General features: G+C 35.1%; 1 protein-coding gene across 1 annotated transcript in view; it reads left to right on the top strand.

Annotated features, from left to right (window-relative positions):
- The window catches only part of e(y)3 (PHD finger protein enhancer of yellow 3), a 64,738-nt gene that overhangs the window by 44,436 nt on the left and 398 nt on the right, over window positions 1–19,904 (top strand). Inside the window, exons 6-9 of the mRNA XM_074181661.1 lie at window positions 8,257–8,980; window positions 11,764–11,936; window positions 13,604–14,161; window positions 19,603–19,749. Coding sequence (XP_074037762.1) covers window positions 8,257–8,980; window positions 11,764–11,936; window positions 13,604–14,161; window positions 19,603–19,749 — 1,602 coding nt within the window. The remainder of the gene's footprint in view (window positions 1–8,256; window positions 8,981–11,763; window positions 11,937–13,603; window positions 14,162–19,602; window positions 19,750–19,904) is intronic.

The following is a 19,904-nucleotide window of genomic DNA, read 5'->3' as shown; positions in this document are numbered from 1 at the left end:
GGTGCGTGATCTTTCAAGTTAGATGTTAATTCGGTCCGCAGCGGGGCAGGCACAAAGTATATGCCCTGCTGTTTAATCATTTTCCAGACAGAAGCGACACACACTATCTTCCGACAGTCTGTATATGATGATTCAGACGACAGTGACCTGTAAGGAGGCCTGTTAGACATCGTAGTTCATCCCTACTGTAGTCCAACAACTGTTTGGCTTCTAGCTTCGAAGGGTGAATGAACGCCTTGGACTGAGTCAATCCTGGAAGATTTTACCAGAAGTCTTCAAATCTTCATGCCATCCAGGATTTCAATGTTAGTTTGGCAAAACATAAAGCAATGCCAATGACAGGTTCTGGTCTGATGCAGCACCCTCCTTTGTAAGAGTTAGGTTAGGTCTAGAGTGAGTGGGTCTATTCGACCCTCCACCGCAACCCGCAAGGGTTTATTATGGCTCAGACCTATTCAAACTCGACCAAATAAACCCAGCTTCTTAATGAAGCTGATTAATTTGTATGGTGAGTGGTCTTTCAGGTCAGATGGTAAGGGTACGGCTCTGCCGAACTCTAAAAACTTGATTCGGTCCCCAGCGGGGCAGGCACAAAGTATGTGCTCTGCTGTTCCATCATTTTCTAAACAGAGGCGATACACACTGTCTTCCGACAGTCCATGTCTATGCATATGATGATTCAAATGGCAGTGACCTGTAAGAAGGTCTGTTAGACATCGTAGTTCATTCCTACTATAGTCCAACAACTGTTTATTAACAAGCTTCGAAGGGTGAATAAACGCCTTGGAGTAAGCCAATCCTGGAAGATTCTGCCAGAAGTCCATAAATCTTTTTGCCATCCAGGTGTTCAATGTTTGCTTGGCAAAGCCTACAGCCATGCTAATGACAGGTTCTGGTCCGATGAAGCTGCTTGCAGCACCCTCCTTTGTAAGGGAGTCAGCAGCCTCATTGCCTTCCAGGCCTGTATGGCCAGGAATCCAGAGCAGAGACAATTTGTTAAGTCTTCCCATTGAGAAGAGTCGTTTTGGCAATTTGCTACCAACTTAGACGTGAAGATTCCTGTACTGACACCTGCTGGATATATTCCTGGCTAATACCCTTCGTGGTATTAGCCAGGGGAATAGTTGTTTTCTGATAGGTGTCAGTCCATTAACCTACAGTGTAGGTAAGTCGCCACAGGCCTGAACAAATTGTTTTTTTCGTTAATTTGATTTATAGCCAGTCTTCAAGTATGCCCACTGAATATATATGTGAAATATTCATTGATATTCATTTCCATATTTTAATTGCTTGGTGGACTCATGGCGAAAGGATATATTTTTGAAGCATCTAAACAATTTTTCAATACACTTTTTGGTTTAGATCTCCAATGGAGTAAATTATATCATTTGTTGTAATAAAATCAGTTATTTGAAGTTTGTAGAAATGTGAGAATTCTACGAGTATTCACTAGTTACATTTTGTTATTGATACTTTTTGAATAATTTTTTATTACCATTGTTATAACGTCAAACATTCGTAAAGCTTATCGTGGGAATGTAAAGTGAGTAGTGGAAATGGAATCATTAATATCTGATTATTCGAGGTATCAATTGATTATGTCAAGGTTGACGGCATGTTCTCTTTCTTGGAATATCAAATAGTTGAATGATTCCAGAAATCGAACAACTATCATGGTCAAAGTGGGCTGTTATCTATTACGTATATCGATTGTTACATCAACGCATCAAGTCAAAGGTGCATTTGAGAAGTAATTTGAAAAACAAGAAGTAAGTCCAAAGATGATCGATTATTTGGTAAATAGTTGGAGTGGTGTACTACTTATATAATCATCCATATTTGTTTTATTGGTTTGAATAAGATATTACCTATATCTCTCAGCTTTCATTCACATTTAATAAAAAATATTATTACCAAATACAATTGAATTATTCAAATTTTTAGATAAGAACAATGAAAATGTGCGCTCTATTGGCACGCTGGAATTTCTTCGTCATTCGAAATCTTTTAAACTGGAACACTGGTTACTTTTTTAAGCTCGAATGTTCAACGAGTGGTTAAAATCTTCTATTGCATGGTGTTCATATTAGCATAGTATTGCTTAATAATTTTATCCTTCAAATAATACAGACAAAGTCAGTAGGGGTAAGGTCGGGAGATCTGGTAGGCCATTGAATTTGGCCAACTGTTCTTACACAATAATGATTGAACAAAGTCAGAAGGAGCAAAATTGTTCTGATGAAAACACCTTGCAACAGATAGTAATGGAAAAGTTGCGAGCTACCGTTGCCAGATCCGCGCATTGAAAAGCATTCAAGTGGTTGAAAAGAGGGCACACATATAGTTATATATGTACTAATTATATTAAGTAGAAGTTTATTCCCTGAGAAGGCCCGCTGGCCTGAGGGCAAGTTTCTCGAGGTCATACACAACTATTATTAATACGATACAAACAAATCTTTATGTTTTCTAGTTCGTAATTGTATTCACAATACATGAAAAAATCCGATAATTTGATTTCAACATTTTCACGGAATTAGGAATATTTTTTAATTTTTTTAGTTTCATGAAATCAGGATATCATTAAAATTCTTCCGATGACGGTAACCACGGTTCATCTGAAAACTCATCTACATGGTCTTCATCATTAAACTAATCTACTTGACTCTCTAGGTTTAGGACAGGTTTCATGTTTTACAGTGGAGTAGGTCTCATGCCAGTTATAATGGGATGAATAGACTGTTTATGATACCTTCCGATATGATGTCTACCGGTAATTGGTTTTTTTAAAAGACAGTGAATCTACTCAATAATATTTTGTGCGGATTAGGTTTAATTGGATGCCAAGGATATAATTCCACATCCGAACAAAAGGATCCGAAATTTTCAGTGTCTGTTTCGTGACCATTTGGTAGAGCATCCAAAACTACTTCATGGCGTTATACAAGGCGAGAATTAGTGTCCAATATTGCTACTGAGAGTTGGTGGTCCATAAGAAAATATTTTCTCGTATTACCGTCATTGATGTTTCCAAATTCCAATTGCCTCTTGTATTTTTTGTTGTTGTTGTTTATTTTATTCAGTTCCTATGTTTTTTACAATAAACTCTAAACTAAATTGTTTAAGTTTGAAAATGTCCATATAGGACGAAACTGCAGTAACGTTAGTTACAAGTAAAATTGGTAAAAAATATAGAAATTTTATTTCTCTTTTCATCATGATCTCCTGATACCACATAGTAACGGCTACATCCATCAATTTATTTATTCAGTTCGTCACTTTCAATAGTGGTAATTTCAACCTTTGCTCATTGTGACTTCTAGATAGCCTTATCTATTTTTGCACGCGTTGGAGATTTTGTTGAATCCTTCATTGTATTTGAAGAAACTGTCTTGCCATTGTAATTTTATATGAGTTGAAGGTAACAAAGTGCTCTGATGGTTTTCCTTCTCTTAGTTCGTTCGCTGAAATCACTAAAACAATTTTGTATGCGATATTTGTTGACAACTGACATTTTTTTAAAGGAAAAAGTTGTTTCTATGTAATGTGTGGCAATCTATCTACGCGTCTTTTCGATAGTCTTCACAGTAATTTTTGAAATCCAAGAAAATGTTGAAGCATTCTGTATTTTTTTATTCAAGTCGAGATCAGGGTAGGTATTCTTGATTGAGTCGTAAAAACGTTTACGTTTAGGGCCTTGCAAGGGAAATAACTGTATTTTAGAATAAATAATAATATCTCTCATCGTGGTATTCATCTAGCAATTAAGCGATTACTCAGCAGATTGGGACAAAGTTGGAATTGTGTTCAATTGAAATTAGGAGAGACATTTCTCTACAATATTGTTGAAAATATAGACGGAACACATTCAAAACTTAATCAAGAACCTTTAAGTATACCAAGCTTTGTTTTGTGTTTTTATGAATGAATTGTTTTATTGATCCTCAGAAACATAAAACGTTTATAGTAGGGACAATGTAACTTGAAAGTTACTGTGATTTAAAACTGTCTTCTCAATTTTTCTTTGTAATAAATAATGAATTAAATTATAAAAAAATAGTGTTGAGATACATTGTACATATTTGCCCCAGAAACATCGATTTTCACTCTGTGGTACATGTTTCATATAATAAATTTGACAAACTTTTAAACTCTGAGCATGCTCTGTAAAGGGCAATCGACTTTACTTTCAGTTGAGACCATAAAACAAACTTCGATTCTTTGTTTACTATCTATTATTTCATCTCAGGCAATAAACAGTTTTGCGATAAAAATAATTCTGTGCGGCAGTAAAAGTATTATAGAAATGGCCAGTGCAGTATTGTTTTGTTACTTTTTTCCCGTGGGTTTGCCAATAATTGACTACACTGTATGATAATCAAACAAAAAATACAGGTTCAGTCCTGCTACAATGACAAATTGTAAGACTGGACTGCTGACGCATAATGAGTTAGCGACTGGTAATGAGTCAGTAACTGGCGCATAATAAGTCAGCGACTGGTGCGTCGCATTCAGGCATGTCCAAAACCGCTGGCAAGAAAAAAAGTTTACACGGGGAGAATGCCGACGCTTCACTGAGAATGGTGCTAGCCACTGGCATCGTCACTTGCTTCTTAACGAATGCAAACTGGCTTATGTTAATCGCATTTCTTCACAAAATTTTTCAGCTCAAAGGCAGCTGAATGGAATTCATATAAACATATGATTTAACATTCTTCGTTTTTAGAAAAAATGGTCCATTAATCCAAAACAAGCACTTTTTCCACCAGAAATGCAACACTCTTCTCGACGCTAGTTTCACCAACCAAATTGGTGTCTTCTGGAGAAAACTGAGGCGAATTTTCTTCATCTCAATTTTCTCCTGGGATGGGTTCTCTTCGTCTGGTGATTGGAACAAGTACACGCTTTGGATTTACTCGTATTCTACGCCAGAGGTTTCAGTTTTACCTTTTATTAGGGTTATTAATGTTTTACTCAAATGTTATTCAAATATCTGTTTAAAAAATCTGTTTAAAATCTGTTTTTCCGTTAACCAGTTGTCGCACCCCTACGAACGACAACCCTCAGAAGTCGAAACTTGTGCGAGCTAAGGATTAACGAGGTCTTACCTTTTAACGTGTGATTCCTAACACGGATTCTTTTAACCGATTATGAATAACTTGGTATCTTTGATAACAGTGACAAAATATTTGTAATAACTCGAGTGGTGTGGCAGACTTCTGCCTGGTTACTATCTATGGAAAAAATGTTTTCCAAATCACTAGTATTTTCCTTGAGTTTGATTTTACCTTCATGTTAAATAATTAAAAATATGACATTCTGGTTCTTCAACTTTTTTTATGTATCGTGCTTAGTTTTCGAAAAAAAAAACAAACATAAAAAGATGTATTGCAAGCGTGAGACTTGTAAAACAAAAATCTCTATCTAGTAACTAAAGCGAACAAAGTTGTTTGGGTACCTTATTTTATTAATATATTTATCTGAGGAACGGCCAGTCTTATCGGAAAAGAATTAGATTTAGGTTTTCAGGTTTACTTTTAGTTTTATTATAATTATCGAGATAGAAAAATTGAAGACTTTTTTAGATTTTCAGTTAGTTAGTAATTTTCAATAACATACCCAACTTAAAAAACAAAAGGTGATTTATGATCATTTTCGCCATAAATATTAACTATACTATAACAATTTTCAATTGAAGGTGGTTAATTAACAACGTCGCACTTGAAGTGACCAACGGATAATCCTCTTACCAACTTTGCAGTGGCGTACCAAAATAATATTTTTATTTATTTAAACACATAGGTAATTACGTAAAATTTGTTATAGTAGGTGGCGCTACCTGGTGTCAATGGTAAAACTGATTACATTTTTTCATTATGCCTAATACAGTACTCCAAAAAAAACAGGAAAATTTACAAAATAATATAATAATAAATATATACAAAGAGAACTACAAAGCAAAGAAATAACTACCTATGTTATGCTTATGAAGTTTCAGAATCCATTGACTCGTCCGAAGAGGAATCCCCAGTCACTTAAATCTATTATTATTTGGTCGAAAACAGTGTCTACCATCCCGTCCAATTTCCACATTTTCTCTTCCTTGATCACATGGGTTTCAGCATTAGCCCAATCTTCTTTCCGTATCCGTTCCGTATCCGTTCTATTGCGAGTTATAATAAACTTTGGACATCAGATATTTTATATGTCACGTTTTCACGAGCTACGTAACCCTTAATTTGAGCCCAGATTAATTCTATCGGGTTTGACTCGCAATGGTAAGGAGGAAGTCTCAAAATGGTGATGTCTTCAGCACGAGCTATTGTATCCACCGCATGCTGGTAATATCTGTCACGATGCTGTTTAATGACACTCATAAGCTCGGCCTTAACCATGTCCTCGGAAAATGGAATTCCTTTTTGTCCTGACCAACTCTGCATGTCTGCTTTTCTGGTGGTCATAGTTGGCAGCTGTTCTACTAATCGGCTGTGATAAGAAGCGTAGCCTTCTGCGACGCCGACATATCAAAATAAGCCTTTTGTTACTGATTTCAAATATACATTTTATAAACGTGTTATTCATAAAAATACAATTTTTAATAGAACTTTCGAGAATGAAACAAGTTAGGACATACGTTTACACGAACACCCCTGGGGTTCAATTTTCGACATCATGTGTATAATATAGTCACAGGTTTATATATTCCTACATAAATACTCCCATGCAAAACCTACGGTATACTCCAGAGTAAATGGAGAATACCGTTTTTTCTCGTCGTGGAGAAAAAAATATACGCATGTTTAGGAATAGGCACTTGAATATTGACAATCTACCAACCAGATCATGGGGAATTTTGGGAAATTTCGGATTTCTCAATGTTGAGGAAGGTTATTGTAACAGATTGGAGCCCTACTTTTTGTTATTGCTTGTTTCAAAGTTCATTAGTTGTTTTAAAGATTATATAAATTTTGATTACTCGAAAAAAATCACTTTTAAAGTTCATGGAAAATGAGGAGAATCTTAGAAAATGGAAGTTCACCATTTCATTTACTAGTAATGGCATACACTCTAGTCGGTGGAATTATATAATCGTATGCGTCTATCTCAAAAGATTTCTAAATAACTGCTTTGATAATTTGAACAATTTGATGAATTAATGAAGAAAAGAGAAATTAAACTTTATATTTTTTACCACTTTTATTTGTAACTAACGTTACTGCAGTATACGGACATTTTCAAACTTATACAACTATACAACTTATTGTATAAGTTTGAAAATGTCCGTATAGGACGAAACTGCAGTAACGTTAGTTACAAATAAAAGTGGTACTAAACATAGAAAGTTTAATTTCTCTTTTCTTCATTATGATTTCCTACCACGTAGTAACGTCTACATTCATCAATTCATTTGATGAATGTAAGGCTTTTTCAGAGGATCAATCTTGATTTTGTATAAACAACATTGGCGAAATTATCTGGAGCTTTCATATTGTCCAGCTTGTCCATATTGTCCAGTTTGTCCATATTGTCCAGCTTGTCCATATTGTCCAGATTGTTGGTTAAAACAACCTCCTTCATTATTGTTCTAATAAAACAATAAATTGTCAACGTATTTAAATTTTCAACGAAAGTTTTACAAAACCAAAGAAAGTTGAGTACAAAAAAAGTAACCGACAACTTCTTTTATATCCGTTTAGGAATATTTCCAATCACATGTATATTATTCCTATGGATTCCAAAGGAAAATATTTCCATAGCTCTGAGGAGAATACCAAATCGTTTCTCACATCGGAATACATACTCAGGCACTATGAAAATAATGTCGAGAATCAAGTTCTTTATCACGTATATTAAATCTGTATATCTTTTTCGTAAATTCGCCATTCTTACGGAAGTTCTTCGGTATGTTCACGAAAAGATACAAGTTTGAATTTTTTAGTGATTCAAATACACCATCTTGTAGAAATTTCATCTGAAACAGTTTTATTTTTCGAAAAGCATCAATGAATTTAATATACAATTATCTAGTGGTGATGCATGGTCATCACGTTTGTGTGCACTAATCTTGGGAAGATCCATCAGCGTAATGTATGAATCTCCAAAAATAGACGATGATCGAATTATTAAGAGTTCTACACAAATGTACATCCGGGGACTTTTGGAGACCAGCCAATTTGAAAATATCCTTAAAAACATAGTCCCTAAATCTATGTTTGTGTTCATGCTCTTAATAAACTAACTGTTCTTTCTTTTTAGGTGCCGAAGCTAACCAAAGCGAAATTGAAGTTGCTGCAAAAGGCCGCGCAGGACGAAGCCGAGGCGAGAAAGGCTTTTGGAAAAAACCCGCCAGGATACACTCTGGGAAGTACAGAAGATGTGATAATCATAGAATCAGAGGATGTAGGAGCTCCGGAAACAAAAAAGAAACCTAAATTAAATTTAGACAGTTCAGATACAGAAGAAGCTAAGTCATCTACTTCAGAAACGAAGAAAAAAATCAAGTCTAAGTTTGTGGAAGATAAAGGAATACTCCTGAGCTGTTCAGGGCCACATACATCTGAAAGTTACCCACAGAAAGTTATAGAAAGCTCTAATGAAACTGATATTGAAAGAGAACAAAATCCTTCCTTAGTTGTAAATGAGGGACATTCCATTGTTGAGTCTTCAATAAAAGATGATAAAAAAGTTTCTGAAAACGTTGTGTTTATAAGTGAACAAGTACCTTTAGAATTAAAAAAGGAATTACTCAATGAAAACATATCAGTAGAAGTGAAGTCGGAGCTTATTACAGCTGGAGAAATTAGTGATTGCGTTGTGGACAATAATATATCTTCAGAAGAGGTTTCTTTTAAGGATATCGACATAGAAGCGAATTTGTGCAAAAATACTGAAGATGTTGCTATAGATGTGGAAGACGAAATACCATATTCTATTCTAGCGCCACCTGGATCGACTTCGTCGAAAGTCTTCCCTGGTTTAGGTGAGTAGAAGTAGAATCTAATTTTCAGTAAGGGACGGTTCATTCGGTATTTTAAATTATTTATATAATATTAATTAATAATTTTCATTTACCATTAATGATAGATATTGTACATATTGTTACGTTTTTCCCAATGGGTTGGTCGATAATTGACTACACTGAATAATCAAACTTAACTTTATTTCACTTTAAATACAACAAACACTTCAACAAAACTTCAACTAGCCTTCATATATGGTACTCGAATGCGCTAGAGAGGCTTCTAGAGCGGCAGGGAACATTTTGCATTCGCGCTCTCTTAAGTACGGCACGGTTGGTTTATGGTTACCAGTGGCGGCCGGCGTTATTTTCTTTTGGGCATGATTTACAACAATATGGTAGGCCACAAATAAATAAAAACCTTGCACACGTTTCATAATATGCTTATCACCACATACAAAAAAGAGAACATCACGTATGATAAAAAACGTAATGAAAATAGTTGTATGCATTATAAACAAGCTGAAAAAAGGACAACAGCAAATCGTTTTAGTAAAGTTCGGCGATTTTCTGCTATCGAAAAAAATGGATCGAAGAATTTGCATCAATTTTTTTTGTAAAAAAATGGAATCGAGTGGTCATAAAACACTGAAATTTTGACAGTAGCATACGGTGATTGTACTCTGAGTCAAAAAAATGTTTACAAGTGGTACAAGCTTTTCACAGGCGGTTGAGAAGATGTGAATGACGACGCTCGCCCTGGACGCACATTAAATACCGATGAAAATGTTGAGAAAGTGAAGAAAATTGTTATGGAGAATCGTCTAATCAATATTAGAGAAGTTGGGCATGAAGCATGTGGCAGTGAAGTTCTTTCCAAAATTGCTGAATTTTAACCAAAAAAACCGTCGCATGAGCATCGCTCAAGAATTGTTGAATGACGCCAACGTCGATCCAGATTTGCCATAACCTTTTTTCTAGGACGAAACACAAGCACTTCAGGAAAATCCTCAAGGCGATCTTAGAGCGGTGCATGTGCGTAGAGATTCACATTGGATTTGAATCGCTGGAGATTAAATCCATTGGGAAAAACGTTCCCAGGAAGTTTATTTCACATAAACGCCGTTCTCCACATGAAAGAGTTCTTAAACAGTTAAGTTCAAGGTGTACTGAGTTGAACATCAAAACGATGAGCTGCCACAGTCCGTCGCGTATTTCTGATATGTACCGCTCTTGGTGGAATCAAATGTGCCAAGTCACTCGAACTGGTGACGAATCATGGTTTTACTCATTGTTTTCTTAGATTATCCTGGCGTAGTGCATTACGAGTTTTGGCCACCTGGTCGTATTATCTTGAAGTTATGCGCCGCTTGCGAGAAGCAACACGAAGAAATCGTCCGGTGTTGTGACAAAATATTTCATGGCTTCTGCATCACGATGGTGTAATTGCTCATTCATCATTGCTTGTTCGTAATTTTTTGGCCAAAAACAACACCGTAATCATGCCTCAGCCCCCTGCAGCTTTTCTATGTTCCTAAGTTTGAAGAGACCCATGAAAGGAGGGCAATAAAAACCAAATCTGATAGAGCTCAAGGACATACCAAAAACTGTATATCAGAGCTACTTCGAGAATGGGGAATGTTCCTCAATTTGGGTTATTACAGCAAATGCAAGTTTGAACAAAATGAAGTTGAGTTTAATTCATGAGTTTTTCAAATTCACTTCGAAAAGTATTCAAATTGATGTTTTAAAGGGATTTGTTTCTAATTCACATATTGGCAACAGCGCCTATATCAAGTTGAAATAATTTATATGTACCTAGATATTCTATTTTAAAAAAGAAAAATTATTTTTATAAATCAACAATTAAGGCAAAATGTAAATTATAGTTCAATACCACCTCCACAAGCCACATAAACAACAGTTGTTTTGTTATTTATTTATATAGAGGAAGATAGGGTAGGTTCACAAAATGTCATATGTCACAGAATGTCTCGGAACTCGTAAACAGAACAGTACGCCTCTGAAATATGTCATCTTTGTTTGTCTCATACAGGTAACAGATTCATTGTCCTTTATTAGCTATAACCGATGTTGCCAAATGGTGAAATAGAAACGAATCCCTTTAAATATTGAATGCATTATTTCATTCCTCTTTTTTAAGTATTTGAATATTTTTTTAAAGAAAAAGGTTGAAATGATAAGTTTAAAATGCGTTGTTTTAGAGCTCTTTTATGAAAACCACTTGATTTTCGTCAGGAGGAACATTCCCCATCTGAGGGAGAATACTTTGAAAAAAAAGAGAAATTGATGAATAAATGAACATTTTTTGAGGAAAATGAAAATTCAACTTATTTTTTGAACAGACCGTGTATTTATTATGAATATTTTCTTAATGTTTGAATGGACCAAATGACTCAGCTAAAAGTGTTCATTAACGGATCATCATTAGTAGGTTGAGAAGTAAAATTGTCCAGCTAAAAGTTTTTTATTTTGTAATTTTGTAACTATTATTGAATATAATTTTTTTCATAAGAAAATAATATGACTTATCTCTGGTCTACTTTTAAAATCCTTTATAAATATTGATTAAGTGTATCCTTTGAGTCATATGAATGATAACTTTTCAGAGTAAATATTTGCATAATTTCTGATTATCATTACTGGATTATTTTCTTTCATTGATAATTTCAGACATTGTTTTATAGCATATTCGAAATGGTTTTTGTGAATATGTTGGAATGATTTTCACTGGTGAAATTAGCATACATTTTTTTAAAACGATTTTTTTTTCGGAAACTTAGCTCAGGGTATGCCAGCAACAGTCCAGCCATTGCTAACAACGTCTCAGAAATCCTCCAATCCAGAACATTCCTCTGTCTCAAGTACATCCGGACCATCTGAAGTTATGATGGTTGACGAAGAGACCCGAATGAGTGCTGAAACCAGCAGTAGGGCACAAACTCCAGCCAAACAGGTTCGTTATTTCAAAATATTTATATTTGTGGTTGTAACATATGATGTTATAAAATTTACTGAATGATAATTGAAAAGATATCAAACATGAGTCAAATGAAATGAATTGCAGGAAGTGACAAGGGTGACTGACATGAACTATCTCATGGCTGATTCACCATAACTTCTGAAGTGGGTTAGGAATATCTCTGTCGTTTTTATAGAATTGTTTTTTTTTCAGTTCTGAACTTCCTTAACTTTAATAGAATTTGTAACACTCCTTCCACGATAGTTATGTTCATGTCGTCAGTTCTTGTAATGTGTTTAACATTTTCAATTAGACTAATATTATCTTCGTTTTGTTAACGTTTCTTTTACTCAATAATGGCATGTCACGGCCGTTGAAAATTGCACGGGGATTCAAAAATAATTTTCAATTGGGAACAAACCTTTCACGTACAGGTAGAAATTATCGAACTGCCACTATTGTCACTACTGGATACTTCTTTTTGTGTTGATACATCTACACCTGTTTATATGAAAGTTCAATAGAACTGGCCGATACTTGATGAAAATCCATATTAAAACTAATTAATACAGTTTATTGTATGATTTTCACTATAAAGGGTTTTACAAAAACTGCGACACGTGTTTTGCTATACAGTAATTTCCCCTCTAGTTTACGCGAAACATGTGTCGCGCTTTTTGTAAAACCCTTCATGGTGAAAATCATACATTAAACTGTATTAATTAGATTTTATATGAAAGTAGTTGTTTTGACAGAAATTCTTCTTCAAGTTTGTGTCTGAAAGTTACTTCTTTGCATGATTTACACATCTTTGTAAGGATTTATTTTGAAATTAACTGCTTTTTTCTTTTACGAAGTATTTGGAAGATTCACACATTTTTTTGTATGAAGATGGAGAAGTAGAAAGCTAAAACCTTTCTTAACCAATAAAATTTATAAATTTCTCGGGCAATACAACGGTTTTTTTTACTCAAAAACGAAGTAATAGGAGAAAACTTAAGAAATTTTTTTTATCCCAAATTGAATACGCCTGTGGAAAAAACCATAGGCGTATCATTTTCTCCTTCAAAAATATCAGTGGCCTGTACCCTAGTCACTTTTGAATTTGAAAATTAATTTTTCATTGAGATATATGAACTTTCATCAACGGTTACTGCTTACCAAATATCACTAAAATATCCCAGTTGGTTTAGGAAATATTAAATGATTTTCATTTTTTTTCTTAAAACTTTAACACCTCACATTTTCATAACGGAACATTTTTGGATCATAGTTTATATAGCAACTCATCATTATTTTTTCATTTAGATAAACACCCTTGAATATTTGCATAGGGAACGCTCTGAATAGTTATTGTGAGAAAAACACTATTCCGATAAATTTCAATACCAAGTCCATATTTCCGAAACAAAATACGATATCTGAAAATTAGTTATAAAGAGCAAAAGAAGTTTTATTTCTTCAGGTTAGAATAGAACTCCAAAAACCATTCGGAATGTATGGTCTGGTTCAGTACTCTTTATGTGAGATTCTTAAGAACCAACCTTTTGATATTGGGGACGTCACCTTCAGTTCTGAAAATTACGAATTCTCTCTGTTTATGTGCCACATACATACATTTTGGTATATTTTTTATCAAATGCTTTTTTCTATTACAACAGATGGTGGCTCCAGCAGATGTGATCATAGATGAATCTCAGAGTTCAGTCCACAGCACTGCCACGACCGAAAGTGGCAAAACACCTTCCTCTCGCCCAAGCAAAGCACCCCGCCTCGAAGTCCAAGAAACAGACAACAATGTCATCACTGCGGAACTCCTCAGCGAATACTATTGGAACGGCAACGGCCCGTTCATGATACAAGAACAAGTTGCTCAGTTTCTCGGCATCAAATCATTCAAACGAAAGTATCCGGGGATAGCTAGACGAATGGTGGAAATGCAAGAGAGGGATTTCATTCGCGAGAAGGGTTTGGCTTCCGAGAACATGTGCGATCTAGGCTTGACGGTGGTCAACAGCGCCGATATTCTGGATATTATGTACTCGGATTTCCAGGAGAAGTACGAGGAGTACTGCAAGCACCAGAGAGATAGGCAGGCGAAGGAGATGATCGATAAGCAGAGAGCGATGAATTTGGCAGCTAGTCAGGAGAAGAATAAGGCTGATATAACGGAGCAAGCTGTTCAGTCTGCAGCGCAGTGGAATGCAAAGTTCAATAAGGTATGTATCTCTGCTACAACTATATTAATCAAGTACTAGCATTTTCCCAAGTAATGATAGACAATTATATCAGAAAATTTCCTAATAGGTGTTATTACGGTCACAATTGTTAAAATTAATAATTGATAAAGTATTTTTATTTGAAAAAACAAAATAATAAGTAATTGCCCAATTATATTGGGAGGTTGTGTTTAAAAGAAACTGCTATATAACTTAACAAGGCATGTTCTTCATTCATGCGTATTATGAGGTCTGCTAAAAAATTAGGTGAATGTTCAAATTTCGCGGGCTACGGACATTCAATTAGCGATTTTTTTATTTTTTTAATTTTGGTACACTCGTCTCGAACATATGTTCACCATCTACCGAAGCAAATTAAAGATATTTATAGTACTCCGAAATTCAGAAGGGCTGTAAAAACATTTTCTTTGAACAAAAGTTTGAAAAAGCTGTGAAAGCAGTACAAAATATATGGTATCCATGTCTCTCACTAACTAGTGTAAAGTGTAGGTGTGTATGTATGAGTATATATGTATGTACTTATTAACTGCCTGTTATTTTATTAAATTATTTCATAATGGATATATTTATATATATTATGTTAATATTTTTATCATCTGACAACTCTGTCCTGTTTTGTGTTTTTAACCAATTGATATAGAATAAATTAGGGCAAACTGTTTTAATATATATTTTACTGTATTGTTGTAAAAATATTTTATAGTAGCATTACTGTATATATACATTTATAAGTTCATCCACTTTCAACATCTGAAAATCCATATTGGTTTGCATAATTTCAATTTTATTTAATTATCATGACCTCCTGCTCATTTTAAGCAGTTACGATTTATATAGGTATCACATTCAGAAGCTTTGTCAATAAGAATTCTATTGTTTAGATAATAAAGCATGCTTTGACTTTGATTTGACAGTTTCAGCTGTTGAGCTTGTTTAGTTTGTTGGTGAGAGGCGTAAACGTTAGAAGTGTTGCGTGTTCATCAATTTTCCGCTATCAAAAAAATGGATCAAAGAATTTGCTTCAAATTTTGTCTAAAAAATGGAATCAAGTGCTCAAAACACTTGAAACGTTGACAGTGGCATATGGTGATTGTACTCTTGAGTCAGAAAACTGTTTACAAGTGGTATAAGCTTTTCACAGAAGGTCCCTCATGCCCCCTCCTGGGTTGAATGCCCTAAGTTGAAATCTTCCCCACACGGTTACTGTGCGCAGAACATCCCATCTTTGTTGTTGTGTTTGTTATCTGTTAAAAAAATATACTTACCAGAGCCGCATGATAGCGACTCTCGGAGGTGGACGTTGGTTCTGCTTGGTAGGTCCTCTGTGTTTATCTCTCTCTCGGAATCTGAGGTCATTCCTGTTTAAAGTATTGTGTAGATCGCGTAGCACTGGATTGTCATGCGCTCGAATTCTGTCAAACGCATCTTCTGCGTGATGTCTCATATATGCGTCTGCGTAGTGTATGTTCAGGTCTAGATCCCGGAATATGTACCTATTCGGTACATATCTAGGAGCGTTTACGCGGCCTTTACGCACGCGTTCATAAACGACTGGATCTGTCATCTGTTTGTCGCTGCACACTGGCCCCAGGCAGTGCAAGCATACACGATTATTAATAGTAGCAAGGTCTTTGTCATCAGCAGCTTCACTTTCAGTCCCATGTTGCTTCTTCGACCTATTATTGGTAATAGATTTTGTCGGGCAGATCTCGCCATTCCTATTCTCTGCCTTATGTGAGACGTGAATGTTAATCTTTTGTCTAGGGCAACTCCCAGGTATCCACCTTCGCTGGTCCACGAAATCTCTTGCCCGTTGAAGGTGACGTTTCCTTCCGGGTGTGCCCGCCTCCGGGCACATTCGGTATCGCCTGACTTTTGTCAGGGGTTATACTGATCTTCTACAGGTTGGCCCATTCCTCTAATCTATCTGCCTGTTGCTGTATCCAGTGGCGTGCGCTTGGCTTGTTGATCTCGCCAGCAGTGCTGTGTCGTTCGCGTAGAGCCCCAACTTGTTAAAGTGTATACCGAGAAGAGGTGTGGCAAAAGGACTGCACCTTGCGGGACCCCTGCTTCCAGTAGTCGCATGGTTGAGAGTTCTTGTTCTACAGAAAGTCGAGAAGATGTGAACGACGACGCTCGTCCTGGACGCCCCAGCACATCAACAACCGATGAAAATGTTGAGAAAGTGAAGAAAATTGTAATAGATAATCGCCGAACCACTATTAGAGAAGTTGCTGAGGATGTTGGCATATCGGTTGGCGCATGCCATGCATTTTTTTTTGAAAATTTCGGCTATGAAGCTTGTGACAAAAAAAATCGCATGAGCATCGGCTAGGAATTATTGAATGACGTCAATGGCGATCCAGAAAGGATCATAACTAGTGACGAATCATGGGTATATGGTTATGACTTCGAAACCAAAGTCCTGTCGTCCTAATGGAAGCGCCCATCAGAGCCAACACAAAAAAAGCACGCCAAGTTCCATCAATGTCAAGGTTTTGCTAACTGTTTTCTTCGATTATCGTGGTGTAGTGCATTAGGAGTTCTGGCCACAAGGAGTATTATCTTGAAGTTATGCGCTGCTTGCGAGAAGCAATACGAAGAAAACGTCCGTTATTGTGGAAAAACAATTTATGGCCGTTGCATCACGATAGTGTACCTGCTCACTCGTTATTGCTTGTTCGTAATTTTTTGGTTATTGCAATCATGCCTCAGCCACCCTATTCATCAGATTTGCCCCCCTGCGACTTTTCCTGTTCTCAAAATTAAAGAAACCCATGAAAGACATCCCAAAAAGTGCTAACCAGAATTGCTTTGAGGATCGAAAAAACGCCAGCACAAGTGTGTTATATCTGAGAGACTTCCATGAAGGGGACAAAATAGAAATTGATAAATAGATAAATATTTTTTGATAAAAATAAAACTTCACCTTTTTTTATGAACAGACCTAGTATTTATTGTTATTTCATTTTTATCACTCGTAGCAAGATGAATAAGTAAATGTTATTATTACTTTACATCATTAAGTTAATTACTCATCCTGGAATTAATAAGGATTATTTTACATGGTTTCTCCTTCGCTTAAAACTAAACTGACTGTAGTCCTTTTCATAGATCGGGCACAATTTTCTTCATTTCATTTCATTGAGTTGGCACAAATCACAAAGTGAATCATAGTTCTTGTATATTGTTTTTATAGTGAAGTGTTCATAGTTATTCCAAAATGGTTTTCAACCATGTTTTCAACATGATTTTAACACTGTACTCAGCTTATTAGTCTTCCAGTTAGGAAAAAAGCCAAGTGCGGCTCTCATTTTGTGCTGCAGAAGGGAATCAATGAATCTCTGTCATCGAGAGCTTAGGAGTTGTAAACAGGTAGACCTCTTTGCAATCTTGGACAAGAGCGGTATATTTCTAACGAGCGATCTTTGACTCTCCGAACTAGTAATTTTAGTCATTTATCTTTAGAGCTTTCTAGTTTCTGGTTTTTCTGACTGGTCCAACACTTCACTACGTTCAAAGTTGAGCCACAATTGAACAATTTGGATCACGTCTTTGTTATAGATCTAATTCTGTATACTTGTGATGCACAGTTTGGAACCTTGGGTGTAGTAATGAATATTACTGGAGTTTTTTTCCCCAACACCAAACCGTAATTTTAACATCTCAACACGTTTTTCAATCGCCAAGTGATCATCTTCAAGAGAAAGATCAAACTGAAGATGATCACTTGGTGATCGAAAAACGTGTCGAGGTGTTGGGGAAAAAACTTCAGTAGTATTCTAATTTTGTATGACACATATTTCCTCAAGATTTCACCTCCTTGATTTATGTCTTTCACTGATAGCACCATATAGCAACATCTTTAAATGTAGCACCACACACTAATTTGGTGAAAAGATTGAATAAGCAGGTTTTAGTACTTCTCAATAAAAGCAATAATTCTTAAAGTCTTGAATCGTTCTTGTTCTGGCATCAACTACCATAGATAATTTCCAAAGGAGAAACAAATTTATTATTTTCTCTCTTCAACCAGGGAAATGTTTTTCTAAATCTTAATGTCATTAAAAGTGCCATTGAGTCACTGTCTGTGACATTTTGTTTTTCAATGAAGTTGAATTACAAATTTCTATCTTTTCATCTATTCTATTCATTCTCCCGAAGCTCTGAATGCTCTCATAATTATCTTATAATTAATTGTCGCTGCCAGCTAACTACTGTATCATTCTGTCAAGGTTTATTTACACTTAGGTAAGTCTTCTCGAATATTTCAGATTTTTTTATGGAAGTTTTGATTAAATTGATGGATGTAGCCGTTATTACGTGGTAGGAGATCATGATGAGAAGAGAAATGAAAAAAAACATAAAAGTTTTGATTACTTGTGCTCAGGTTTTCGAAAATGAATTCCAGAAGTGAAGTGTGTATATGAGGTAGGACGGAGAGTTCTAAATTGTACTGGACTGTGAATTGGAAGTTAGTTTAAAACATTTGAAACAGTAAAAGTTTCGCTTACTTGAATTGTTTTTACTCTATTGTTTTCTATTTTATATTCCCTTCACTATTCAAGTTTTTTTATATCCCACTTTGTTTTGGCTATTAGTTTCTTTAGTTTCGCATTTATATTAGCTTCATTTGAGTTAGATAAAGGTTTTGTTAGACTAGAATCTTAAAGTTTTGCAATTTGGATTGAATTTCTGTCTTATTCTTTGATTTGACAACATTATCTTGCCTTTCTAGTCTTCTATCTATATTGAAAAGTTGAAGGAAAGAACATTTTCAATTCCGTATGTTTGTATCAGTCTAGTGTTTACATATTCAAGAATAACTTTTCTGTTTATCATATGAACATCCCCAATTAAGTTTAAGAGGTTTCACAATAAATTATATGAATACAACAAATAATTACATCTAACTTACTCGCTAAAAGTAAAACTAATTTATTAATAAAGAATAACAGTGAGAAAATAAATTTACTGAATTGAAATATTAATTAAATAAATGAAGGATTAAGGTATGGAAAATTCCTTGTACTTCTAGAACGAACATGTAAGCCAACTTGTGCTAGCAATGGAGGGCAGTTAATAAGAGAATTTAATAATTGGAATAAGAGTTTTAAGTCACTTTCCACTCTACGACTACTTAGCTTCATTATATCTGCAACCCTACGAATATCATCTAATGAACGGTCCTTCAAGGGCATTTTCAACTTGAACGGCAAAAATTTACGAAATTTGTTTTGTGAACCCTTTTACTCATTTTTTCTATAGGTCATGAAGTTTTGTCAACCAAATTTTATTTCTACTGCCACTTTATACATTCTTCTATAATTCAAAAGACAGAATCTAAAACTTGACCATTTGATAAATTTTTCGGAGAGGAAAAAGCTATAAACTAAGGTTATTGACTTTTTTTTTTTTAGTCACGGAAAGATCAGAGAAAGACTTGTATGGATTTGCAGACACTAACAGTTCATTACCCCAAAGGTAGAATAAAGCAGATCAGCAAAGGGACAACTGGAAACTATCCAGTAGCCTTGGTGCCTGGACAGTTCACCGATTTTTACGAGGTATATAAATATAATTTCTGCAGCAAAAATTCACTCCATTCATCACAATATTAAAAATTGAAAGAATTAACCATGTTATTGTTTTCATGTGTTTTGAATTTCTGTTGTAATATCCCTGTCGGTTTGCTACATGCTAACAAAAAGTTTTTTTTTTC

This window comes from Leptinotarsa decemlineata, unplaced genomic scaffold, assembly GCF_025532065.1.
Source record: "Leptinotarsa decemlineata unplaced genomic scaffold, Ldec_3_MD MMD2_tig00026314_RagTag_RagTag, whole genome shotgun sequence".
NCBI classification, from domain to species: domain Eukaryota; kingdom Metazoa; phylum Arthropoda; class Insecta; order Coleoptera; family Chrysomelidae; genus Leptinotarsa; species Leptinotarsa decemlineata.
The sequence above is the reverse complement of the archived record's forward strand: the minus strand, read 5'-3'. Positions and strand labels throughout refer to the sequence as shown.